Genomic DNA, 27,968 nt, shown 5'->3' with positions numbered 1-27,968 from the left:
ACAGTGTATAGACAACAGCAGAGGTGCAAAGATATGAGGAGGGCTGTAACTGTGTGGAAGACAGATGCATTGGTTATTGAAACTTAGTTTTCTAATGAGAGTGAAAAGGTAAGGGCTGGATATGGAGTAATTTATTTATTTATTTGTTTAGTTAGTTAGTGAGTGAGTACAAAGACTATATAATACCTTAAAGGGACTTTGGTGAGTATTGTTTATCTCTCTGACATAATGTCTTCAAACACTCAAAGTACATGCCACTGATATTCTCTTATAAATGCAGTTCTTTAAATGAAGCAAAGGTCTTTGCTGAGTCTATTAGAGGGTTTCTCTTTAAAAATACTTTGAAACATCTCATCCCTCCCTCTGGGTATTTTATTTCTGGTGAATGTGATGTGGGTAACACGTCATTCAGCCGTGTGTGCACTGATCTGACCAGTTTCACTGCAGGTCTCCACAAGTATCCTGTTGCTTTCTGATCCTTAAGGAATTATTAGGATGTTTCAAGGGAAATTACCACTCACTAAAATACTCAAAACGAATAGCCTATCTGAAAGTGAGCACACCTGAGAAATTCTCATTTAATAACAATATGCTTTCTAATTGTTCCCTTATAATTTACTTATTGACCAAAAACAATTAAGAAAATGTAATAATTCAAATAAACCGATGAATATAAGACAATCAGATACTCAATTATCAATAAATAATTAAATGTAAAAAATTACACAACAGCGCGAAAAACAAAGACTCCGCCTGTGGACTTCATATCCCATGTTTCTTTGTACCTAAAACTTCACATTCTCTGATTGGTTGTATGTTTCAAGTAGGCGGGAATTGGGGCGTGTCCTTCTATTGTGATTGGCTGTTTTGGATGTCAATCATCGGGGCATTTCTAGTGTTTGGTTTCCTGTGTTACCGCCCTTGGACTGAGACAGTGAAGACGGGTGTGGGTTTTTTTTTTTTTTGCTTTCCGACCAGGAATAGGTCAATAAAGGGTAAAGCGCTTGCAGGAATTTCACTCAGGTAAGAAATATATTTCGTCCTCTGTCAGTGTGAGGTTAATATTAAGAAAGAGGTCATAAATGTACAGGTTTGTGTAGTTCAGGGTTAAGTTAGCTGGCTAAGCGCTCGAGCGCTGATATCCGTGTGAGCGTGAGCAGATGGGCCAACAGTTTACGATATTACAATTATCAAAAATATCAAATTATCTCAGAATTATGACACACCTAGTCTATTATATATATTCATTTATACATTAAATCAGAAACATGATTAAAACTTATTAACACCTGCTTTTCTGATTCTGATGTGATATGGACGTTCATCATAGTAACGTTAAATCATTCATGCAGCGTTACTGTCAAAACTACACAGACGTTTGATTCAGTCATAGCTGAATTACAGTAATATAGTTGGACTAAATCTCACAGTGTGTGTTAATACATTATTTACGACTTGGATTGGACATTTTGATCGTTAAAAATGCGCTGTGTGCAAATGAAGTTTTGTATTATTGGCCATATCGTTATGATTGTGTATGATTTTCTTTTTTACATTTATACATCTATTTAGTTGAATGTAAATTCTTCATGGAGATCAATTTAGAAGCATTGCAGACGCTAAGTTACCCTTTATTAGAGCATGCGCGCTGGTGCTGATGCGAATAGAAACCTCAGGTCAGTTGTATTTTTAAAGTCAGTTGTAATAATAATCCTAACTGTTATGATTATTATGCTGTCTCGCGCACATCGGCCGTAGCTGTGAGTAAGTTATTGTTATAACGGGTGTGGTCTCCTCTCGGGGCGTGACTCTGCGTGGCTTTACATAACTTACTCTTGGGATTTAATGCACAATATAGTATAACGCAGTATAGAGATCTATCTATCTATCTATCTATCTATCTATCTATCTATCTATCTATCTATCTATCTATCTATCACAGACTGGTACATAAATTCGGCTCAATTCAGTTTTATTTCTGTAGCTCTTTTCACAATGCACAACTGAGGTCATATTTTAAAATAGATTAGATCAGACATGAGATGTAGCACAGCAACAGTGTGAAAGATCTGTGTTCTCCCTAGTTTGTCTAAAAACAACACCTGAAGGTTTGAGATTTGTGAAATGAGTTTTTCCCTTCCTGAAATGTCACTTTAAAGAGCACTTGTCTCCAGTAATGGTTGCTTGATGTACCTCTAACTCAATAAACATTTGAAACCCACCCTCCATCTGGGTTCCATAAGCCACGGTCTCTGTCTCTCAGAGGAAGTGGTGGATGAGAAAGAACTGAAGAAAAGATTCTCATTGTTGTCACACCAGCTAATTTTAGCTCTTTTTTATTTTCTAGTTTAATGAAGTAGATCTCCTCACATTTCATATTTTTAATTTATTTGAGTTACCAATAATGATAACAGTAAGTCTATAACGTATAGACTTATATATAAACAATATATATATAATTCTTTGCTGAATGTATAATTTAAATCAGCAGGGATGCATTAAATTGTCAAAAGTGACAGTTAATACATAATATTACACAAATGTAGCATTTGTACTAATAAGAAATGACCATCATATAAAGTGACACTGAAAACTTGAGTTAAAAAAACCCAAATACAGCTATGCCATTATAGGAATATATAACAATGTGTTTAATATTCATTTTTCAAAAGTTTTTCAGTTTGAAAAAAAAATTTGAACGGTAGTGTATGTCATGTTAGGCTATAATTAAAAATCTATTCTAGCTGTTTGAAAAGTACTGTAGGGTTGTGCCGATAGTATCGTGTAATTGACGATAGTAAGAGATATCGATGATAGCAGATGTCTCTGTCGATAGTCAAGATGATATCAGGCTCATTCTCCTATTATATAATAAATAATAACTATTATTATTTTTATTAGGCGGCCTATTATAATTCGGCTATCAAACTGTCCAGCTGTTTCACTTCAGCACTGCATTACACACACACACACACACACACACACACATGAGAGATTAACTCTTTCTTGCCATTACAAATAAAGACAAAATAATAACAAGGCGGAAGAGCGAACTTATGATCCATAGTGGTTCTCATGTAGTCCTTCTCTTAAAGACAGATCACTTAACTTATAAAACACACTATGTGGTGATGACGTAGAAGGACTTGAGAAACACTATGGATGATAAGTTCGCTCTTCCGCCTTGTTATTATTTTCATGCACACTGCACTATAATGTGATGCATGCAAAATACATAGTTTTGGCTGTTACAAAGTCTCCATCCACAAACAGACGTACCTCGTCTGCAGATATAAGGCATTTCATTGCACTTTAACAAGTATACGTATATATATACAAGTATATACAATTGCACTTGAACGGCCTATATATGTGCAATATTTTAAACGACCCCTCACTAACTGAGTTTAATGCCGCAGTTATGTTAGAACGCATCTCATTCTTGTTTCTGTGGCGGTGTGTGTCGATATGACAGTTGCGTCCGACTATATATGAACTAGCTGTTTTAAATAGAGTAATTTTATATTTAACGTTAGTTTATCAGTATGTTTGAAAGTATATATTTTTAGATTATTGGTGACTCCATAGGCTCTCTCTCGCACACCTGCGTGGTTTAAAACACCAAATAGTTATGCTATGACAAGAACAAAGCGTCTCTCTCTTGCTCCACCCATATACAATAAAATTGTGTATCGTCGATCTCATGGGCTGACGATATGACGATTTGAAAAATGACCATATCGCCCAACACTAAAGTACTGGCTTTTACTGTATTTTGTCTGTCTGTCAGATTTAGAGGTGTTGATGAGGTTTGTCTGACAGACAGCTACAAAGAATAACTAACATAACTATTTTACATATTCTAGAGAGCATAAATAGTTCAAAAGCCTTGATGCTACCTTGTAGTGGTTGTTTTTTTTAGATTGTCCGATGATCCCTCCCCAGCACCTCTAAAAATATATGGTTTTATCATAGTCCACAAGGGGAAAAAAAACAAGACACCAGCAGGTATTGATTACTAAACTTTGCTGCAGTATTTAGGGCTAGGACTTTGTTCAGATCCCCAACATTATATACGAGTACATTCGCAAGGACTACTTAGTTTTTATAGCTTCCCTGTATAGAACAATACGCTTCATCCATTTAAAGTGGGAAATCTCTTAAAAGGGAGTCATTTTTGGGATCCTTTGAAACATGCAACTCATAATTTTGAGTTGTTTTGTATTGGGACGTTTTCAGGAAAAGGAAAGAGTCTTGTGGTTAAGGATCTTGGCTGGTTGCAAGTTTGATCTAAGGGCCAGCCCAGAATCAGAAGAGCTACTGAATTTGTTCCAGTTTTAGCACCATTTAACTCGTAAGCCACTTTAACCCTGTCTTCTACTGGTTTAACTGTTCCTTTGTCTTCTACAGTAACAAACATTGTGAGTATGGAGTCCATCAAATCTGCTGCTAGTTCATAACTTTCTAAATACAGCTTTGGCTTGTTAAATTGGAAGTTAATGGGAACATTATGGTTCTTTACCCCAATGAGGGTCTTATAAACCTCACCTTAAGACTGAGAGTTAAGCTGACACCAATCCTGCTGAGAAGCCCAATGGCATTTTACTGGATTTACCATGGATTTTTCTTAGTCTTAGTGAAAGTCTAATTTTCCTAGCCATCGCTTTGATTTGTTATTAAGTCTGTCTCGATATTCAGAGCACTGCATTTAAAACTCTCCATGAAATAAACTGCTATTTTGCTGATCAATCGGTGTGCAGCTTGAGTTCTCTCTCGGGCCTTGGAACAAGCACCAATGAAAAAGAACTCCCTCCAACAATAATACAGTATTTTATTCTCATGCAACAGTCCAATTTAGTGCTTTTCTTCGCCTTCACATTTACTATAAACTCTAAACATTGACTGCTGTGTTTACTGTGATTAGTCAGTCAGAATGGCTCAAGTAAATGAGCAATAATCGAAAAACAAAGAATTGCTTTAATTGAAGGTGCTGCTGTGAATAAACTATGATCTTGTGTTGTGGTATTTCCCAGGGATTGTCATTACATTCTTTGGCAACATCTAATTTGTCTATAAAGACAAATTTAATTTGTCTTTAATATGCACTATTTTTGGTTGCCTAGTTATGGTTTGTTCATGAATTGGCAAATAAATGACATCAGCTTTTCCTGAGTATTTTTGGGTTTGTTTTATGGGTCTGTTGGCTGACTTGAGCTGGAAGGGCTTGATTTAGGCTTCCCTGTATAAAACCCCAACTCAAAAGTCACAATTCGCAACCCAAAAATCAAGACTTCTTGTGTTCTGTGACTGTCTAGCTGTTTTTGAGTATGTGAATGTCTAATCTGTGTGTGATTGACCTGACCCTAACCAGTGTTATTACAGTAAACACAGGCTTGCTAGTCCTTCAGACAACACACTAACTAGTGGATTTAGAAAATATGTAGTTTTGCACATCATTAGAAGCGATATACAGTACACTTACTGCAGCGACAGTGAGAGGGTGAAGTGTTGCACTCAGGAGTATAACAGTGATGATTATGAATCATATATTTACTGAAACACTGCAGCTTGATGAATTAGCTGTGGAATTTGGGATTGGTGCAGTTCTGCAGGGGAGTGAAGTTCAAAGGTCAGGGTATTTCCAGATGGGAATGAGATGTTGCAAAATCAAGTTCCAGTCTAAGGTTAAAGATCATGAAGGGGGAACATCTGTCCGATATCAAACAGAGGACTCTCTCTCATTGATTAGTGGAAAAATCAGCTTGTGTTTGTCAAGTTAGTTATGTAATGTTATTCTGTAAGTGTTTGTACTTGCTATTGGAAAATATAGAGTACATCTGCATTTTCATTTAGCCCTATCATTTTTATTTTATTTTTTTGTTAACTCATTGGTCTTAACAGAACAGGACTGTATGCATGATCACGTCCAAGTTTAGCCCCATGCTATGGTCACACTAGTCTTTGAGCACGAAACATTTTTACAAAAACAAAAATATTGTACTCCACTTTACTGCAACACCGCAGTCCTGCAGACTTAGGTAGCAGGTAACACAGGTACTGAAGTTTGCTACTGACAAGTGTTGTATATGCGTCACGTGTATATATTTTTGACCAAAATTACCCTTTCGCATTTACCTAAGGCACTGAATGAATTTTTCTATGTACAGGCACTTAAACTGGACTGCAGTCTCTCTCTGACGGACGGTGTGAACCATGGCTCTTCCGTTTAAGAAAGATCTAGAGAAGTATAAGGAGATCGATGAGGATGAGATTCTGGACAAGCTGTCAGAGGAGGAGCTCAAGCAACTGGAGAGTGCTCTAGAAGAGATCGACCCCGAGGTGAGAAATTGTAAACTCACAGTTTACTCGCATGATGGAGATTTACCAGATCACACTTGATCACACCATTAGAAGGAAGGGATCAGATAATATAGAGTTTGTTTACCCCAAAATAAAAAAATCTGTATGACTTACTTTCTTCTGTGGAACAAAAAAGAAAATATTTTGAAGAATGCTGGTAACAGTTGTGGTGGCTATTGACTTTGTGTGGAAAGGCTAAGAATTATACCTTTAAGCACATGCAAAATAAATGTGTGGAAAATCAGTCCTAAAGATTCAAAATGAAAAATATGTAATTAATAATAAGTTGCCTGTATTGCGAAAAAGGCTTACAAAAACCAGAAGCAAACAATCGCCATGTCGTTCCAGTAATTCACTGATAGCCAAGTGATGATGTAATTCACAATGTTGTCATTGTGATGATGGGTGTGGTCATATGTAATTTTGAGTGTTGGTAAAGGAAAATCGCTTGTTTTGCTGAACTGTTGAAAATGGCCATTTCCAAATCTGCCTTGAGGAGGTTCTGTTATTACCTCTCATAAACAACTCTGTGTTGGTTTGTTTATGAGTAAACAGAGCTCAAGTTTGCTCCCAAACACAAGAGCTTCCTCTTTAGCAAAAATATCTGCTTTTCTTATTAAGCAAAAATGTAGAAAACAACACAATTTTAACATTTAGTCATCAGGTTCACATCATTACCAAGCACATGTAAATAATAGTTATTATTTACTTAAAAATTTAAGCAATGAATTGGGTGTAACTTGGCATGAAATATGAGTTATAAAATTTCCATAGTATAACTGCTACCACATCTGTTCTGAATCCATTTTCCAGAATGCTTTGCTGCCAGCTGGCCTCAGGCAGAAGGACCATACCGCAAAAGCAGCCACAGGTCCTTTTAACCGCGAAAAACTGCTGCAGTATCTGGAGAAGGAGGCTATGGACTATAAAGACAGAGAAGATTACGTCCCCTTCTCCGGAGAGAAGAAAGGTACAAGGATGATATTTTATATATATATATATACTCTCTGATATTTGACACAGCAGTAAACATGAACAGAAACAGCACTAAACAAATCTCATCTCTCATTCTGATGGGATGGAATGGAAGGAGGCTTAAAAGGTCCAGGTATTGAAGTTAGCTACGTTAACCTTTCAGTTGAGTTTCTTAGAGTACAGAAGTAGAGTAGTACAGTACAGTTTAGAAAAATCAATTTGATTAAAGGTCAAACAGTAGGCTCAAGTACAGTAAATGCAATACTATTGTTCACACAAATATGGAAAAACATGTCACTTACTCATCCCCGTGTTATTTCAGACCCTTATGACTTAATTTCCTTACAGGAACACACAGGAAGTTTAATAGTTATAGTACAGTAGATGGTTGTTATTTTTACAAATAAAGAAAGGATTGCCTAGGAGCTGCCTTAAAATGAAGCAGACTTAATTTTAAACGGTCATGTTCTTCTTTTTTTGTGGAGATGCCAACCTCTGCAGCTCTACCACTGGAGAAAGATCAAAGGTCAGCTTGGATCACATGTGCCTTGATAACCAATCACATAATAGCCTTGACATCATTGAATTGCCGGCAGTTGTATGCCAGTCAATCACTGTTTATGGATACCGTAGAAATGAATGAGACATGCCATAGTCGTCACAAAATTGTCAGTGATTTCTCTTATAAAATACATTTTGTTCATTGTTAACTTCAAAAAGAGATAAATCCTAAATGAATGTTTAATGGCAAACATTTTGAAGATTAGCCGACATGTCGATTCATTAAGTGATAAGTTGTTTCCTCACAAAAGTGATTTATACAGCGTGAAGCCTCTTCTCTTTTGACATCCATTCCTGTTGTAGAACAGCTTTACACTTATTTTTGCTAACCTTCCTGGAGGCTCTTGTTAAGACACATTTATGGTTCTTTACGTCTTTTTGCAGCTTGAACGTATACGTCACTGTACTTTTTCGTTTATATGGAAAAGAACAAGTCATGCAGGTTTGCTGAGTAAATAAATGACACTTATTTATTTTTTGGGTGAACCTTTATCAGCAGACACATTGCCTGCATCCTAAGTTGCATGTTCTCTGAGGGTTCTTGTTTTGAATAAGTACCTACTTTGCAAACTTTGTTCAACATGGAATGAAGGTAATCTGGACTTACTGCATACGTCATGTTGTTATTGTCATGTGACCTACTGCTTCACTGCCACTCGTCTTCTATGGCCTCATGGGATAGATAGTAAAATGCTACTTGTAGGTTCAGTGATCAGAGGGTGGAGATGGGTAGGTTTAGGGATATGTGAGGTGGGAGGAGTTGGATCTGGATCCAACCTCGCCCCCTGGATCTTCTGTTCTGCAGTGAGGACCATCTCTGGTTTTCGGAAGTTTTCAGAGTTTTCTCATAATTGTCACTCACTGCTCAGGGTTGGTGTGAGCCTTTCACATCCTCCTGCTGTGTGTGTGAGTGACGTCTGTTTCACACTGCAAGCGAGAGCAGCGCATATTTTTTTTGGCATGTATGTTAATCAATGAGTGCATTCACACTAGCAGGAGTGTCGCATGAGCAGCAGTGTAGCGGGGGGTTTGGCACAGAGTCTATTTTGGCTGCGCTGCTGACGCTCAATTAAAGTGAAAGCACACTTTCGATGGACAAAATAAATTGTTTCACACAAAAAAGTGCTAAAAATGCACAGAATAAGCATGTCTAGTGTTTTTTAACATGAATTGGAGTTTGTCGGGAAAAAAATGAAAATTCAAAAATATGTATAGAAGATTTGCCCATTTAAACCTACTTGTTTTTAATTATTCAGTTTGATTTCTTTATCCGTCGGTGGGTCCCCATAACCATCATGTCGCTGCCACTGAAAACACGTCTACATAGATAAGCATATTATAACTTAAAACATTTGATCAAACTCTTAATGAACAATTAATCTTGCTCAGGATCTTAAGTTACAATGGAGTATATACATAAGAAATTTGTAGAAAACGCATTGACCGCTTCTTTGAGTAATGTATTCTGTAGGTATTGCACTCGTGTTCACTTATGATTGACGTGGCAAACTTACGCCTTTTATTTATTTTCAGTTCTTCAGTTACAGAAACTGAAAATACAGAAATTAGAGAAAATATTATGAATGCTCAGCGTGTTCACCTACGGTTTGGTTAGAAACACACCTTTTAATTTTTTTCTCTAGCCTACACGAACAAATAATTAGGTTCGAAAGTATATTTACAGTGAAATGCACTAAACAAACACATTTGAATTGAATTAACACCATCATACCTAATAAACATAATATTCTTACTTAACAATTAGCTAAAATGAGTGATTTTAAAGATATTTTTAGCGTCATTACTCCATTCACATGATCCTTCAGAAATCATTTGAATATTCTGTTATGCTGCTGAAAAAACATTGTTGAAAACAGCCGAGTAGAATTTTTTCAGGTTTCTTTGATGAATAGGGAGTTCAGAAGAACAGTATTTATCTGAAATAGAAATCTTTTGTAACATTTATAAATGACTTCTCATCACTTTTGATCAACTTAAAGCATCCTTGCTAAATGACAGTATTAATTTCTATAATCTCTTTAAAAAATAAAACAAAGAAAGAAATAGTGACTCCAAGCTATTGAATGGAATAGTGTATAATGTTACAAAAAATGTTTATTATTATTATTATATATTTTTTCAGATAAATGCTTATCTTTGGATCTTTCTATTCATCAAAGAATCCTGAAAAAAAAAAAAACTCAACCGTTTTAAAAATTGATAATCAGCTAATTGCCATATTAAAATGATCATGTGACACTGAAGACTGGAGTAATGATGCTGAAAATTCAGCTTTGATCACAGGAATAAATTACATTTAAAATATATTCAAATAGAAAGCAGTTATTTTAAATAGTAAAAAATATTTAAAAATTTTATTGTTTTTGCTGTACTTTGGATCAAAGATCACAGCGACTCGCCACTGTGACGCTGTACATACACTTCCAGTGTGAATACTCTGGCGAGTCTGATGAATAATAATGATAATAATAATACAAATAATTAATTACATTTATATAGCACTTTACACTGTGAAGGGGGATCTCCTCAACCACCCCCAGTGTGCAGCATCCACCTGGATGATGTGACGCCAGCCATAGTGTGCCCACCACACACCAGCTTATTTGTGGAGAGGGGACAATGATAAGCCCCTTACACACTGCACATTGGTCCCGGGAATTTGCCGGAAAATTGACAAATTGCCTTCTGTGTGAAAGCAAACACTTCCCGGGATTGATTCCGGGATAGATCCCGGATTGGGGACCTAGTCACATTGCCGGGTTGAGTCCCGGAACGAGCTCTGTGTGAACAAAAGCCAGAACCAACGACGTAAAGCTGTTGTAGTGATGACGCACGTTATCGTGAAGGCAGATCAATGTTTGCGATTAAAAAATATGTGCAAACTGTAATGAAGCAAAGATCAGGGAGTTCCTCACTATCTGTGCTGAAGCTGAGATCGTTCGCCAGTTTAAGTGAAAGTTAATGTGCCTAGCATGAGTTGTATATTACACATCACATCCTGATATCACATGCCATTACGAGACCTTTACAGGTTGTGTGTGAACGCATGCACAGATTCCAGGAAATAACTGGTAGTGTAACTGAACCAAAATCGAACGATCCGGGAAGAATTGCCGGGACACATTATCAGTGTATTATCCGGAATCTCTGTGTGAAAGGGGCTACACTGTCTGACAGTAATGCTGAAAGCTTAGCTCTGTGTGTGTGCATCAAACCAAATTTTCCTGCCAAGCACTGAACAGGCCTTTATTTGGATGTAGTTTGTGGACTGAAATTTAAACATAAAGTTAGCTAAATCTGACTAAAAAGACAATCGTTCAGTGTTTGTTCATGTTTTTGTTGCCGTTACGTGATGTAGCTGTGTATGACTGGGGTGAGATGTGGGCTGATGACGTCATCGACTTGTAAGATAAATTCAATTCAGCAGTTATAAATGACACATGAGAGGTGTGATTAATATGAAAAGCTTAATAGTGTAATGGCGAACTAATAATAACCAAATTAAGTGAGTACAATATTTGGATTATTCAAATAAATGACAATGTATGTCACGTTACAGTTATGTGTTATTAATCCTTCTAGGCAGTTTCCTCATAGATGTATGTTAATATGGCTATTTAGTTTAACCTTTGTTATTGTTAATAGGTTTATTAAAAAAAATGTAGAACACCTGTGTTAATGGCCTCTGAATGGTGTTGCTGTGTGTATTTTGTTTGTGAATTGATATTCCTTCTGATTCTGTCAACAAATAGGAAAAATTTTCCACAGAAAATAAGTATTCCAGCAGAAAAACCCACTTAACTTGGTAAACAAGTAAATCGTACCTGTCTGGTCAGTAGTAACCTATGACTCGCATAGGTATGTTTTTGCTGATTGATTGAAGTGAGCACTCATTTCCAAATAAAAGACTCCATATAGATGCTATTTGTTGCATGCGGTCATTCTCACTTATTGATTTTAGAAAATGTAGCTTTATGAATGTTTCCAGGCATTTTTTGGACTGTTAGGAAAGTGAAACTCTACAGAAAGACATCTAAAGAGTGTCTTTAGAGTATGTCTAAAGTTTCTCTCCTGGTTGTAAGCTTCTCGTCTCGTCCATTATCTCAAACGGAATTAGGATTTCTCACACTCAGCATACATTAGCTTGTAATGGATTAATAAACTCGGTTTTAGCATTAGTGTGAACAGTAGTGTCTGCATAGGTAATGACAGTAGCCTCTTTTCCAGTTCTAACAATGGTAAGGAATGGTTACAGTTATATTTCCACTTGGTTGAGCTTGGTTCAGAACGTCACGATTACAAAAAGTTATTTTTCAGCTCTATTAGAGATTGGTTTGTTTTCTGATGGTGGAAAAAAAACAGGGTTTCCACGGGCCCTTAATTTAAATGACTAGTTTACCCAAAAAATTTTATTCTGTCTTTACAAATTAAGATATTTTTGTTTAAATCTGAGAGCTCACCCTGCATAGGCAGCAATGCAACTGTGCTCACATATTGCATTTTTATACAGCCAAATTGCCCTACCCCACTCAAATCGTATTAATTTTATTTGTGCAGGTCTTAAAAAGGCCTTAAAGTCTTTTTAAATTTGATTTTAAAATTAGATTTAACAAATCTTGCAGATACCCTGGAAAAGTGGCTTATAAGTAATGGATTTATATTCATTTAGTTGTAGCTCAGATTTGTAAAAATCACAGACATGCACACAATTGTCTTTCTCACACACCCTTGTTCTATTAGTCGCGGTTCATTTGCATTGTGTAATGTTCTTTAGGTCACTGAATGCTAATGTCTCATCATAACTCAAGCCTCTCTGTGTACAGTAGAAACACAACAGTAGTTTAGAGCTAATTTTGCTTAGAAAGGATGCATTAAATTAATCAAAAGTGACTGTTAAGACTTTCCCAACTGTTTTTAGTATTGATAATTAATAGAAATGTTCTTGAGCAATGAATTAGCATATTAGAATTTTAGATTTTAGAAGGATCGTGTGACACTGAAGAGTAATGGCTGCTGAAAATTCAGCCTCGCCATCACAAGAAAATATTAGATTTTAAATGATATTCACAATATTATTATTTTTACTGTATTTTTCATCAACAAATTGCAGCCTTGGTGCAAATCTTACACAGACCTTAAACCTTTGAACGCCGTTTATTAATAAAAAAATGTGTGCCCTGTTTGAGGATGGCTTTTTCTTGTTTTTCTTTGTAGATGCATAACATTTCGTAAATGTAATAATTACTGACTCTCAAGTGATTTCACAACTTCTGGTTTAGGATTAGCAAGGCTAGGCTTTGAGAACATTTGTTTATTCTCAACTTCTGAGAACAAATCGGGAAACAGGAAGTGCTGGAATTCCTCTGGGATGAAGTCTAAATGGCCCTTAGTGACAGAGAGAATTTGAGAGATATGCATCTCTGTCAAGTGCTGCATATCTCTTTATTTATACTTTGTTTCTACAGTAATACAGTCAGGGCGGGTTCACATGCCACAATGAGAGTTTGTTGCTGAGGCATTTGACACACCTCAGTGGCCAGAACTGTTATAATGTGAGTGCGATGGAATACTTGACTCCATGGATTTGTTGATGCCCATGTGTCTTCTCTTTGATTTCCTCTATTTGCTGCTCAGCTGCTGAGGGCCTTTAGAGTGCGGCTGGCTATGACAGCCTGAGAAGAAAGCCCAAGAGACACACTGTAATGGGCCAAGCTCCTCTCTTCTAGTTCTGACTGGTTTTGTGATGCAGGCTTTTCTCTGTACAAAAGTGGTTTGAACAGAACAGAAAACATCCACTAAATAAAGGGCTTAAATAAAGCGTTCCCTCTTTTCTCAGTGTGAGGTCTCAGCTCTCCCTTCAGATCCAGCACAGAAACACTCTGGTCATATCTGCCCTTCAGAATCCGATTTCTGTTCAGTTTCTGTCATTGTGGAAATAGAACAACCCCCAAATTGAAGTTTAAAACAATTGTGTTGTGGATTTAAATTATAATTATCTCATAAGTGGTTTTGGCTCTGCAAATAGTTTTCTGCCAACAGTGTTTTTTGTGTGTATTTTCTTTCTTTCTTCCTGGTTCACATTTATTTTTTGTGCTGATAACATGTGTTTGGAATTCAGCCACACCTCAAACACAAAGCCTCTTCTTGCGTCCAGATCAGTGAGAAAGGTCTTAGAACCTGAGCCTCAGTGAGGAACTCTAGTGTGGCAGGTTATAAACTAAACAATAACTTAAGTTGTGCCTAACAAAAAGTGGTAAAATTGCCATAACACACTGCCTCTTTTGCTTTTCTTTTACTCATTACAGTGGGAGTGTTTCACAGTTACTGAATCCTGTTTAATAAAGCAGGATTAAGAAAAGACAAACTAATCGTGTGTGACATCAGCGGAGAGAGTCTCTAAACTGACGTTTCTTTCAAAATTTAATCACAAAAATTTGACCAAAACAAAGGTACAAGACTGTGTACGTAAAGGTTGTTGTTTTTTATTCCAGAGTGTTATTTTGGCAAGGTTTACTTGCAATTTGTCTGATTGTACAAAATCACGGGTAATGTAGTTTTCACCAGGAATTTCTATGTTAAAAAGTAATTTAAAATAATGTGCACTTTCAGGTTCAACAAAAGCATTTACGATTGATTAACAACCTTCATAGGCCTGTCTTTTAAAGTTAGTATTCAAAATCAGTTAGTTTGGAACAACATGAGGCTGAGTGATGACAGAATGTTCATCTTTAAATGTCTCTCAATATCCAGCATGAGTTCCTTCAGACCAACTCAGTATGAGAGATCAGCAGTCACATGTCCTGAATAAAGCTGTAGAGTGTGTTGTTGACTGTCCAGAGAGAATGAGCTCGTCATAAGACCAGCATCATATTACCAACCTCTTTATCAGCGTCACAGAGTCCGATAGCATTGAAGTCTAGAAGAGGTCAACAATGAGCGGTTGGGCCTGCTATGCACATTATCTGTTTGTCAAGTTCATAAACACCAGCCATTCATACAGTTTGGACATCATGTCTGACCACTAGCCCTCTCTCTATGCTGAGGTCTTCAGCAGCAGTGTAGTCTGTTGACCGTTCACAGTGAAGGACCATTCACTTTTCAAAATTTGGCTGGGCAGAAAAGAACAATCAGGCTTTTATTTTGGTTACATTTTGGTTTATTCATTCTTGCAGTGACACTTCTACATGTTTTTTATTATTTTTATTTAGCAAGGATAGATTAAACTGATCAAGGATTTTACATTATACATTTTATTTTTTTTAATAAATTCTGTTGTATTGAACTTTCTATTCATTCAAGGAACTTCACAGTTCTCATAAAAACATTAAGCAGTACAACTGTTTTCAATATTAATACTAATAGTACGTGTTTCTTGAGCATCGGTTCAGCATATTAGAATGATTTCTGAAGGAATATGTTACACTGAAGACTGGAGTAATGGTTGCTGAAAATTCAGGTTTGCTGTCACTGGAATGAGTTATATTGACTTTTTTTCAGTATTTTTCATCAAATAAATGCATCCTTGGTGAGCATAAGAGACTTTTCAAAAGCATATTTAAAAAAAAAAATTTACTGACCTGAAACTTTTGAATAATAGTCTAGGTTAAATCTTGTAGGTTAAATATATTTGTGTTGAAGATGGCAAAAGAGAGTCTAACAGTTTGAAAAAATGTGTCAAAATACCTCACTACGTCCTGATATACAAGATGCAAAACTTTCTGAAAATCTTTTAAATGGCATTTTTTTTTAAATTGTATTAATTGAGAGACAATGTTATTTTTAAAGTCATGAAAACCTTAATCTAATCATACATGTTTCCTTAAAGAAACAAATACCTTAATAATGTTTATTGCCATTTGTTAACTCACCATTTATGCAGAGTCATTTAATCAGGATCCATCATTTCAGCCAAGCAACAAGCTATGTCGTTTGCTACTGATTTTTGATTTTTCATCTGTCTTTTTGTCTTTTCGTTCTACAGGAAAGGCATGGATTCCCAAGCAGAAACCAATGGAGATCCATCAGGAGCAAGCCACGACCCTTGACCCGGAATTGGAAGAGGCACTTTCTAGCGCTACTGACACAGAACTGCATGACTTGGCAGGTAAAAACAGCTAGAGAAACTCACAAACAGAGTGGTAATAGGAGATCAACAAGAGACAGAGAGAATGCCAAAATCACTAGGATTCGTTTTTATTGTTCTAAGCCTGAATGAACAGTTCTGTGCTATCTATTGTTCTAGTGTTTTCTATTACTCTCTCTGCTATAATTTTTCCCTTCTTGACTCTGGGGGTCTGAACGCCCACACTGCATCCATCACAGCTCCAGAATAAAACAGCAAACATGTCCTGTTTCTCTCTAAACAGCCTCTTTCAGCACGCTGCTTTAAGAGATTGTCCCTGGCTGGTTTCCATCACTGCATGATTCATTATAACCCTGATACACTTTATTCATTTCATGTGCTGAATGTGTTTTTTGGTCAGCTGTGCCAAAACACAGGAATGTGAATGTATAACCCCCATAACTATATAGTGAAAAGCTGCACATAAGCTTTAAACAGCACTTTTTTAAAATGCACTGTGAATTATTGCACTTTATACCTTATGATGTCTTCACCCTAATCGTGGGTGCTTTTTAATACATCATTGTGTATATTATAACAGTTCTGTATTGTGTTGTCCAGCTATTCTTGGAGTGACCACACTAGTGATGAGCTCGCAGAGTTATGACGGCACCTGTACAGATGGTTATAACGGTGAGTTGATTTCATCTTTCAGCAGATGTTATAGTTGTGTAACTTGTGTTGTCTTTTCAATTCCTTATTAAAATAGTCTCAGAATATAAATTTATACTGTAAATGAGTTTTCCTCTCATGCATTCATGACACAGTGGAAGCTCATTTCTTTGTGAATGTTGTGTCTGACATAGATGTTATTAAAGGAGAAAAGGTAAAGCCAGTTTTCGATGAGCCACCAAACCCTACAAACGTGGAGGAAACTCTGCAGCGGATAAAGTCCAATGATTCCTCGCTGACTGAAATCAATCTCAACAACATAAAGGTAAAGAGATTCAGTTTAGTACACTCAAACCCTATGTTAAATGGTCAAAGAAAAAGTGATCTTGAGCTTAAGTAATCTTTATTTATGATGATTATTAATTTCATATTGCCAACAAAATATTACCAAATACAGTTATTCTAAACAACTGCATTTGGAGGTATTTGACAATCTGGATTAAAAAAAAAATTTAGGACTGGAAATACACAATATTTTTTATTTTTTTACATTTTGAAAAAAAAAACTCAATTATATATATATATATATATATATATATATATATATATATATATATATATATATATATATATATTTAAATTATGTCTGTTTCACTTATTATATTAGTTACATTGATCATGTGGCTCCTTTGTACAGATGGCCTGATTTTCTTGGTTGCACTAAAGCACAGGATGCTCTATGAAGCATTGTCAAATTATGTTGTAGAACATGAATATTGGGTTTTGTTCAGCTCAGTGAAAGGTGGACACAGCAAATATTACAACATTCAAATTAAGGTGATTTTGTGAAACATGCAAACGTTTTCACTAGTGGTCGCAGACACTTTCGTTATTTTAAATATTTAAAAATACATGTTAAATGACAGAATGTTTTACGTAATTTTGGAAATCGAACTAGGAATAATGGGCATTAAAAAAAAAAAAAACATTTTAGCTGCCTAAAATATTCTAAAAATCTTTTAAATATTTGTTATGAAATTACTATTCCATAAACAGACACACAAACTAGAACTACAATAAATATATTTATCCTGATACCTCCTAACCCACCAGTTTTACTTTTTAACTTTCAAATTATGGATTATTTCGGAAATCTGTTTTTGGCTTTCGCTGGGATCTATGTTATTTCATTATATAAATTCATATGATTCTATTATTTAAAAAAAAAAAAAAAAAAAAAAAAAAAACAGCTTCTCTAATCTTTTTGTGTTCTATCTATTTGTTTGCTTTTTATTTATTATACAATGAAAAGGCCTCTAACACTAGCTTGCTCTATTCTATTTCAATTCCATTTAATAAAAAAACCTTGCCATGTGTATTGCATTAAGCTGAGATTTTGCTCTCTTGTAGGGCTGGTCTGAATACCATTTTTTGATCTTCGAAGCTTCGGTAGTAATCAACACCGAATATTCGAAGCTTTGGAGGAAGGGGGCTGAACGTTCTTCTCTCTAGCACTGTGTCTACATCGGACACGAGCTGCATGGCGAGACAAAATACAGTCGAACCTATTATGTTGTCTACACTGGATGCAGCGCATGCTGCTGTCAAATTCCTGACAGTAAACCGTTGCTGCATTCAATTTATGACGTACTGACAAATTTCAAATGAATTTCAATGGTTTGACGTGTGTCGGTGTAGACAGACTTTAGCTTTTGCGGCGCAGGGCGTCACGACAACAGTTGCGTCTGGTGTACACAGTGTAATAAAGGCAGGAATCTCTGTGTGTCTTGTCTGTTTTCATTTTTATTATGTCAAGAACCAGTCATCCAGTCAACTTCACACATGGAGAGTGTTGCTGTGAACTCAAGGGAGTGTAGTGTGTATTTTGGTGCAATATGGACTTGCCACACATTTAGAATGAATAAACTTTTAATAATCTACAGAAAAGCGCGAGCCAGAAGAGGGATGCCTCATGCGGGCAGGGCTTATATGCTCTGAGAATGGACACTGCACTAGTGATACAAAACACACATACTTTTAATATAGACCAATTACTATTAGGCTGGGCTACAATATGGTTTTTTTATGACTGCCATATTTGCATGTATTTTCCTAGCAAATTAAGTTCACGGTTTGATTATGTGTAAAATTACTGAGTAACATGGCGGATAAAAGCTGCAGGTTTTTTTTTTTTTTTTTTTTTTACATTAACAATATACTACAGGCTTACTACTTCCAGAACTCAGGTGATTTTTCAAACTAGGCCAGTTTCAAGTTGCATATTTGGCACACTGCCTTTGTCTTGTCCTTACTCAACCTAAAGTGCTCCCACACAAGCTGAGGTCTTCGGCATATTTGTCTTCTCTTCTAGATGAACTGAATCATGACATTCACTCATGGGCGATTCATATTCAAGGGCGAATGAGAACCGTTTCGTGGGGGATGCTAGGTGTTTGAGAAAAAAAATAATAATAATTTGAATCTCAAAATTGATAATCGAATGTAAATTTACCAAACAAATATTTGAATAATCGAATATTGTGTTCCAGCCCTCTTGTTGATTTTGATTGCTTTCAATATCCTCATTTGTATATCACTTTGGCTAGAAGCGTCTGCTAAATGAATATATGTAAATGTACATATGACCTATGACACTCGTCGACTCCAAATTCATAAAAAATGGAGAGAATGTTATAAAATCTCAGAATGAAGGCCATGACAATGAGTTTAGTGACATACAGAAGCTGTTTAATTGTCCAACAACATTTTTTATGTTCATTTTAATGTTTCCCTTCTCTTTTCTTCCAGAACATTCCAATCCCGACTCTAAAGGACTTTGCAAAAGCCATGGAGAGAAACACTCATGTGAAGAAGTTCAGTCTGGCTGCCACCAGGAGCAATGACCCTGTTGCCGTGGTGAGTGACATGATTCATTTCAGATGTCCATGTGTTCTGGGTTCAGATTGAACAAATGCTGCCTTAAGGGATGCATTTGTAATTTTTCGTGTCAAAAAAAAAACATTCAGTGTTCTTTCCAAACCGAATGTCTGCTGGTTTTCTATCATTGCTGGTGGTTTCAGATAAGCAGCATTTGTTAAACCTCTGAAGATATATGTAGTTTTAAATGCATTCCACTCTAAATAGTAGATGATAGTGTCTTTACTTGTAACAGGTTACTGGTGATTTGTCTGTGTCAAGTAGGTTGTCCATCTTCACTAAAATGAAAGTTGGCTTGAAGCGCAAATGCTAAGATACATATGGAAGAGATGTGGCTCTTTTGACACTATGTTAAAGCTTTGTGTGTTTCTCTGTGTTCACTGCAGGCCTTCTCAGACATGCTACGAGAGAATAAGACGCTAAAAAGTTTGAATCTGGAGTCTAATTTTATCACTGGCACAGGAGTTCAGGCTCTGGTAGAAGCTCTGCGGGACAATGATGCGCTCACAGAGATCAAGATTGACAACCAGGTACAGCACACAACTTCTACCACATGTTCTTTTAAAACCAGCAGGTTGTTGCAGATCAACTTGCCACATTAATTTAGAAATGTGACGCTGTGCATTTTTGTGCATTTTTTTAACAGCTTCATGAAATGTGGCTTATACAGTCAACTTGGACTTTAAAAAAAAAAAAAAGTAAATAATTTTATTTAGCTGGAATGCATGAAATTGATAAATAAATAAAAAAGTGACCTTTACATATTGTTACAAAATACTTATTTCAAACAAATGCTGTCCTTTTTTCAATGCGAATCCTAAAAAAAAGTCACACACACAAAAAAGGGTTTCCACAAAAATGTGTTTTTTATAATAATAATAACTATTTCCTAAGCACCAAATGTCTGTATATTTCTGAAGGATTATATTCCATTGAAGACTGATTGGTGTAATGGCTGCTGAAAATTCAGTTTGGTCATCACCAAAATAAATAACATTTTAAAATATATGAAAATACGACCAAATAAACGCATTCTTGATGAGCGAACAAAAATAATTTTAAAAGCATTTAATGGGGTCATATGATGCTGCTAAAAAGAAAATTATTTTGTGTATTTGGTGTAATGAAATGTGTTTCTGTGTTTAAGGTTAAAAAAAATTGTGTTTCTTCTCCTCCGCCTTTCTGAAACCCATCGTTTTTTCTACAAGGCTCATCGTTCTGAAAAGCGAAAACATCTGAAACGTCTGAAGCGATAAGAGCAATATACAAAGTGTTTAGAGCAGGGGAATTTAAATTCCAGCAAAATGAATGAATATATAGCGTCACCTTAACATGTAATTACTAGGGCTCTCAAGCGATTACAATTTTAATCTAATTATTACATAATGTACTGATTGATTAATCACAAATTAAATGCACATCAATTTGGCCTGAGAAACTACCCCAAAATGATAGTCAATGTCGTGTTAAAATACATTATAAAATGACAATAATAAAGAAATATTTTGATTCAACATAATTTATTACACAAACTTTTAGCCTACAATATGGTCATAACATTGTTTTTTTTTTTCAAAAGCTGCATCTGAAGTGGCATTGAGGTATATTTACAGACTTTTCAGAGCTAGCATGAATGCATTTACACTGCAATTAGAATAAATAATACAGAAAGATTAATGGATTAGTCGGCCACTGCATAATGGGCCTTAATTCAGTTATTTGATCAATGTAGGTATAATTAATTATGATTCATCTGTAAATTTCAGCACAGGTCTGGATACTAAATTCGTTGAAATTTGTTAAAACCCTGGTATTTATAAGCACCATGCAAACTGAATTCTAATGTTACTCATAGTAAAATGTCTGTGTGTGTGGGCTTATGTAAGCATGTGTTAAAGAGACGGTTCTGATGTGTGTCCTCTCTGCTCTCAGCGGCAGCAGCTCGGTACGTCAACAGAGATGGAGATTGCTAAGATGCTGGAGCAGAATACAAGCATCGTGAAGTTTGGGTACCACTTCACCCAACAGGGTCCCAGATCCCGTGCTGCTGCAGCGATCACAAAAAACAACGACCTGGGTGAGAACACGACCTAATGCACATATGATCTGATTAACAGAAACAGGCTCGCACAGATTCATTTTTGGACATTTGCCATTCTGTAAAGCTGTGCTGCTTCCTTAGAACTCCACCCACAGAATCTGCTGTAGCCCTAGAATGAAAAACTGGTCACGTACAAACTGTACATTTTCACAAATAGTATAGAAAAAAGAAAGCAGGGTATTGAAAACTATTTGTGTTTCCAGACTTTTGCCCCTATTATTATTTTTTTTATAATAAATTCAGAATTTAATAAAAATAAATATATCTTACAAGAAGTAAGGTTGCATGGCAGTGGTTTTGTGATCGCCAAATATGACTGAATGAATTCAAGGTGCAATTTTTCATTATGCAAAATTCAGGTTAGAAGTAGGGCTGGGCGATTTCCCCGATTTTATTGATTAATTTGAATTTAATGTTTTGCCGCAATTGTATTTTTTAGAATTTTGAATAGAAATATTAGCAAGTGTTAGAATTAGACACTTTGACAATATGCTAGTGTTCACAGTAAAAAGACAGGAATGATCCAATTGCATGTCAGCACACGTGATTAACAGCTCAAGTGCGACGCACTTTGTGAAGGACCATAAATATAGCACTAAACGTCATTCACACAGAATACGCTTTTGTGTTGACGGCAGTGGAATAGGAAAAAACGCAAGAAGATGCGGGTTAAACTTCCTTTAACTCGAGTGCAGTGTTTTTAGAATGCTGTTTCGTCCATGAGACGCTGCAAGAGACACGAGCGCAACAGTCAAACATGTCCATGTTTACATGGAAAAAACTGTGGAAAAGCAGTGCAATTGAACTACTACTGTATGTCTGATATTTCATTTTTGCATCATGGTGACATCAAGCTGAAAGTTGCTGTTCATTGTTTTTACAGAAAATGTATAGTTATTTATAGTTAGTTATAGTTATACCTTCAGTCATTTTGAATTTGAATTACCTTGACTTTTGAGATTTTTCTCGTATTATTTCTGAACACATAATATGTATAAGACAGGTTTGTACAATATGCAGTTGTAGTTCATGCATCTTTTAACGTGTTTAACGCAGGGCTTGAAAACAGAAAAAAAATTCAGTTGTTCACTCTGAGCAGAATCGATATTTTTATATTTATATTTGCCTATAATTTGCCTAATATTAATAATAATAAAGTACAGAGTTTTCTTTACTCATAAAGAAAACGAAAAATTTGTGATCTAACGTTGCTGCTGCGCTTAGTCACAGCCAATACAGCATCATCTTTTTGGCCAAATGTAAGCTAGTAAAAAAAAAAAAAAAAATCGATCAACATTTTAAAAACATCAAAGTATTTTAAAGATATTTTCAAATGTTTGCTGCATTGTTAAAAAAAAACACTTGTATAAGATTGCGTTTTGAGAGTGAAAAAAAAAAACACTTAAGTTGCGGCTCACGTCGCATTTTATTAGCCCTATTACTTTCCGAAATAATGAAGGCTAAAATGCCTGTAGTCTAAAGCAAAATGTTTACAAACATTATAAAAACGGTTATTAGTTTCTCTCCAAAACAAATCCTCTAAAGTTTAGGCTATAAAAACATCAATCCAAAAACAAATTAAGGTGAGGCCTACCTCTCTCATTCGCATGAATCCAAATGTTTCCATATTCCTGACGTATCTGGATGCTAAAATCTAATTTTTAATATAGTGTTTGTACTCTTATCGACATAAAACCTCATCCTTCACATCGGTTTTATCAGCACAGTGGTCACGCTAAATGCAACAAAAAGTTTGTACAACAGAGCAGTGTAACTTTTTATTTGTTTGTTTAACTGTATTTTCTTTTGATAATGAACAGGCTTCAATATAGCAAAATTTTGTGTGTGCGTGTAAGGTCATACCAAAGCTGGTTGGTTATACAGAAACAAGACATTATTCAAATCTGTCAAGTCGTGCAAAATAATTCAAACTGTAAAGTTTTTGCAAAATAAAGAAAATTACTCTGCTGTTTCGTTTTCCTTACTGAAAACTTTGGAACGTGTCACAATGAACCATAATTTAGAAAATGTTTTCTTTTGTTTGGTTAATCTGTCAATATTATTTAAGTGAAATATATTTAGTGTATATGCCTATATTCCTTTTTATGTAAGCCTATAGGCGGTTCGTTTTTTTGTTTTCTCCATTTACAGAAGCGCTGCAGGTGTGTGATCTGTTGAATTCATCTCACACTATCCTCAGATAAACTCTAAGGGCAGTTCATTGCGACTTACCTATGATGAGTTCACAGCTGAGCGGACATATGCCGTACTTCTGGAATTCGTGATTTGTTGACAGCAAATTTAAAATATTAAATAAAACGATAAAATAACTTTATTAACCGGTTAATGGCCATTTCAAATTTTCGATTCTGTTCCGAACTATATAATTTTATTTCGTTTATGTTTCTGGTTCTGTTCCTGTCGAAATTTTGTTACTTTCCGGTCTTCGTTTTTGTTCCTTGAATGTGTGGTGAGCTTGGAATAAAATTTTCTTTAACTAGAGGGTTGGTAAAGAAAAAGTTACTTGAATCATGTTGTAGTTACATTTTCAAGGTGACTAGTCCAAAATTTGGAAATTCAGTCAAATGTTCTGAAAAAAAATCAAGTTATAAAGTTTTTTTTTGCCAAATCGCCCATCCCTAGAGGTATATATATTTTTTTTCACTATATTCTTTGCACCGTATTACATAACTCGAGGGGATTTGCAAAAATAAAAAAATATACAGACTTTAATGAGGGCACAAGAAATCAATTTAGCAATTAGAACAATGCACACTGAGCCACCTGTTGTGCCTTCAGCCCATTTCACAGTGTGGTTTCTTGGTCGCCACAGAATATGCATTAAAGAGACCTAAGGCCTTGAAATATGACATACTGCCCCAATGAAAGCCAAATCTTAAACACTTTTTTTTTTACGGTACCAGTCTTTTTTATAGACGCTTGAACTTGGTGAAAGTTTCGTGTCCACGACCACAGAGGATGTGTTAAATTGGACATTAGGCCTTGATATTAGTGGTACTACCATAATAAAAGCAAAATTTTGAGCAGGTGGATCTCTGTTAATTCATGCGCATCCATGCTCTCGTTTTATTCATAGTAAGATGGCAGTGGTGCACAAAGAAATTAAGGTTATATAAAACTAGAAATTGTAATGCATATTAAGCATGCAAAACATTCCCATGCTCGTGTGAATAGTTTCTCGAAGACACAAAAAGAATTTCCTATTTGCATGTTAAAGTCTGTATTTTTTATTTTTAAATAAGGGACTCTGTATGTTGTCACTTTGAGAAAGTGTATGAAGAAAAAATCTGAAAAAATAACTGAAACTAAAAATAATGCTCTATGAACTATTTATGTTAAATATGATCTGAAAATCTACAGAGAGGTTTGGAAATTTGAGTCTGGAAAAGTATGGAATTTTGAAATGGAAAATGTGTAGGAACCCTGATAAAGGTATAGTAGCAAACAACAATTTTATTATTAGGTTCAGATGGAAGGTAAAAATAATGACCTTGGTCCACTTGACTCAAATTATAAGTGGACTTCAGAAAAAAGAAGAAAACTGCTACAAAACTGTTGAATAAGGTCTTTTATACTGTTATTTTATTCATGGTACTTTCTTTTCCTTTCTGTGTTTCTTCAATGAAGTTTGGATCTGTCTCCAGTTCGCCAGTCTTATGTTACAGCACACACACAGTGTGCTTTACACGTGTGTGAGATGAGGTCATGCGTCAGGCTCTATTCCAGTGTCTTTAGGTATTATGTGTGAGAGCATGGATTTGACATTTAACCCTTGGCATGACTGCTAACAGCACATTTTGAAAGATGACGTGTGAGTTTTGTTAGAACTGTTTGTTTGCCTCACCTGTACATTGGACAGGTTATACAGGGTGTGAATTAAAGGCCTTATATAGAAGTGAACTAGTCAACACTGATTAACTAAGCACAGTCCACTGCTGGAAATCACACACTAGAACACAAACACTAACATGCTTCAGCACAGAGCAGTAGTCTTATCTTTTGACTTAAGGCATAAAGTCTGGTCCACTTTGCTGCTTATTCTGTCAAAGAATCAGGAAACTGATAGCAAACCTGTTACAATGGGGGAAGACCCTTTTGTTCAGGGTAACCTGATTGTTCGTGACACAGAACAAGTTTTGACTGAATTTAATAATTGTGTGTAGCTTTGTATCAGGATGAAGGATTGACTAACACACTAATTCATTAAGCATCTTAAATGAGCAGATCTCATTAAAGGTTCTCGTGGCTTAATACATGAATGCTGTCAATGTATCCGATTACTAAGACATCTGTGTTTTCTCTTTCAGTGCGGCGGAGGCGAGTAGAGAAGGATGTGTAGAGCATATTCTCCTCTCTCTCTCTCTCTCTTCTCTTCTCTCTCTCTCTCAAGCTCATCGGACTCTTGTGCCAAACCCTCTGAGGGAGCCACTTCACCTGAAGAAGGGACACAACTGGATACTTTGCCTCCCTAATGTTAATACTCAATAATCTTTCTCTGTATTATTATTATTATTGGTTGTTGTTGTTTTTATAGCTGTTTTTTTGTTTGTTCATTTTTTGCATGTGTAAAATCTTTTCTGCTCTTTTCTTTGAACAAGTTCTTTGAAACGAAACGAAACAGGTTGCAACGGTTACACACATGCACTCAAGAGCTATAGTGATCTCTTCATGGATGGGCTGGATCAGAACCTGTTGCCCACATTCACTCTGAACAAATCTAGACTCAACTGGACTGGATCTGCTGTGTTCCCCGCTTAATGTGAGCTAAATCTAGATTTGTCGAGTCTGGGTTTGGAGCACAGGTTTGAACAGAGCCGCGTTAATAAGTTGCGCTGATCGTAACAGACACTCCTTAATAAAAGACATCTATACTCTCACTGTTAGCTTTAGTTCTTTCGGCATGGGTTTAGTTCACTGTAAAAAGTTCACTAGCTTTAGTTCACTGCGGCTGTAGTTCTATCGGCATGGGTTGTGTGTGGATGTCTTTTGGCAGCTGGGTCGTCTCAAAAACTCTCAGCTTCCACACTGCACCTCATCACATGTTCTCTCGTCGGTTTTGCTGCTGATTGTGACTATTCGTATTGTAAAATTCACCTCTATTTCCGAAACACACCACCTGACACTGTGTGTCTGAGGAATTACAGTGCTAATTTAAGATCGGTGCCCCATTTTCATCAGTTGTCAGATCAGCACTAATTACAACCTTGGGTGTGTAAATGATGGTGAAAGGTTGACCACTTTCACTTAGGACTTAAAAACTGTAAAGGTTTATTTCCACTGAGCAATGCACTAAGGGATATTTTCTTCTTTTTTTTCAACACAGGAAGTGAGCATTTATGTAATTTAGTTCTCAATTATAGATTTAGTTTCTTTCCTGTAGATAAATCTGAAATTACATTTCTAATACCATGCCAAAGACTAACATTTAATGCTCTTAAATATTAGGTCAGACAAGACAGGTTAGGATTTATTTTTTTGAGTTTATTAAAGGAATAATTCACCCTAAAAACAAATTGCTTAATTACTTGCCCTGAAGTTTTCCAAACGTGTATGCTGGTATTTTTTATTTATTTGTGTATGTGTGTATAAAACAAAATGTGAATTTTTAAAAGTATTTTCACACAATTTATTGTAACCACAGCTGTCAAACCCCTAGTTTTGTGTTATGAAGTTATGATCGTTTTGTATGTGGGTTACAACAAAATTTAAGTCACTCATTGAAGGCGTGAAAAAACAAAAAACTATATTGGAATTTGCCAATATCCGATATGCCGATATTTTTCAACTAATTTTGACCGATACCGATATTTTTCCTTTTGTTTGGAACGAACACCAGGTCAAATTATAAACGAAATATTTTTCATTTTTCAAAGAAACGTATTTGTTAGAATTTAACAACAATGAAGGTTTTTTTGACAGTACATTGAAGCTTTGGAAATAACTATAGCCTAAATAAACTATATATCAATCGCTGCATTTTTTTCCAGAAAGATGCCGTGTTAAACCCTAATATTTTAAGATTTAACATTTATAGATGGTCTTTAAAAAATCTTTTAAAGCTTATTATTTGTTTAAAAAATAAAGCGTATTACACTTTAATGAATAAATCAGTATATATAAAATTAATTTGCAAGTGTCATGTTTGATTTTTTTTTTTTTTTCATGTAGGCTATAGCTTTTGACCTTTAAATCAAAACATACTCATTTTATGACCTTAATTACTGCTTTATTTAATCCGAAACAGTCTAAATGTTATTT

General features: G+C 35.5%; 1 protein-coding gene across 1 annotated transcript; it reads left to right on the top strand.

Annotated features, from left to right (window-relative positions):
* Nucleotides 1-886: 886 nt before the first annotated feature.
* On the top strand, nucleotides 887-26,587 carry LOC132155947 (tropomodulin-2-like). The gene is made up of 10 exons (XM_059564735.1): nucleotides 887-1,023; nucleotides 6,168-6,339; nucleotides 7,174-7,330; nucleotides 15,899-16,021; nucleotides 16,601-16,672; nucleotides 16,846-16,976; nucleotides 19,460-19,567; nucleotides 19,975-20,118; nucleotides 21,521-21,665; nucleotides 26,018-26,587. Exons 2-10 carry the CDS (start codon nucleotides 6,214-6,216, stop codon nucleotides 26,047-26,049), a joined length of 1,038 nt encoding a protein of 345 aa, XP_059420718.1. The 5' UTR covers nucleotides 887-1,023; nucleotides 6,168-6,213; the 3' UTR covers nucleotides 26,050-26,587.
* Nucleotides 26,588-27,968: the final 1,381 nt, after the last annotated feature.

The sequence above is a fragment of the Carassius carassius genome, chromosome 13 (assembly GCF_963082965.1).
Source record: "Carassius carassius chromosome 13, fCarCar2.1, whole genome shotgun sequence".
NCBI lineage: Eukaryota > Metazoa > Chordata > Actinopteri > Cypriniformes > Cyprinidae > Carassius > Carassius carassius.
This window is presented reverse-complemented; position numbering and strand designations above follow the sequence as displayed.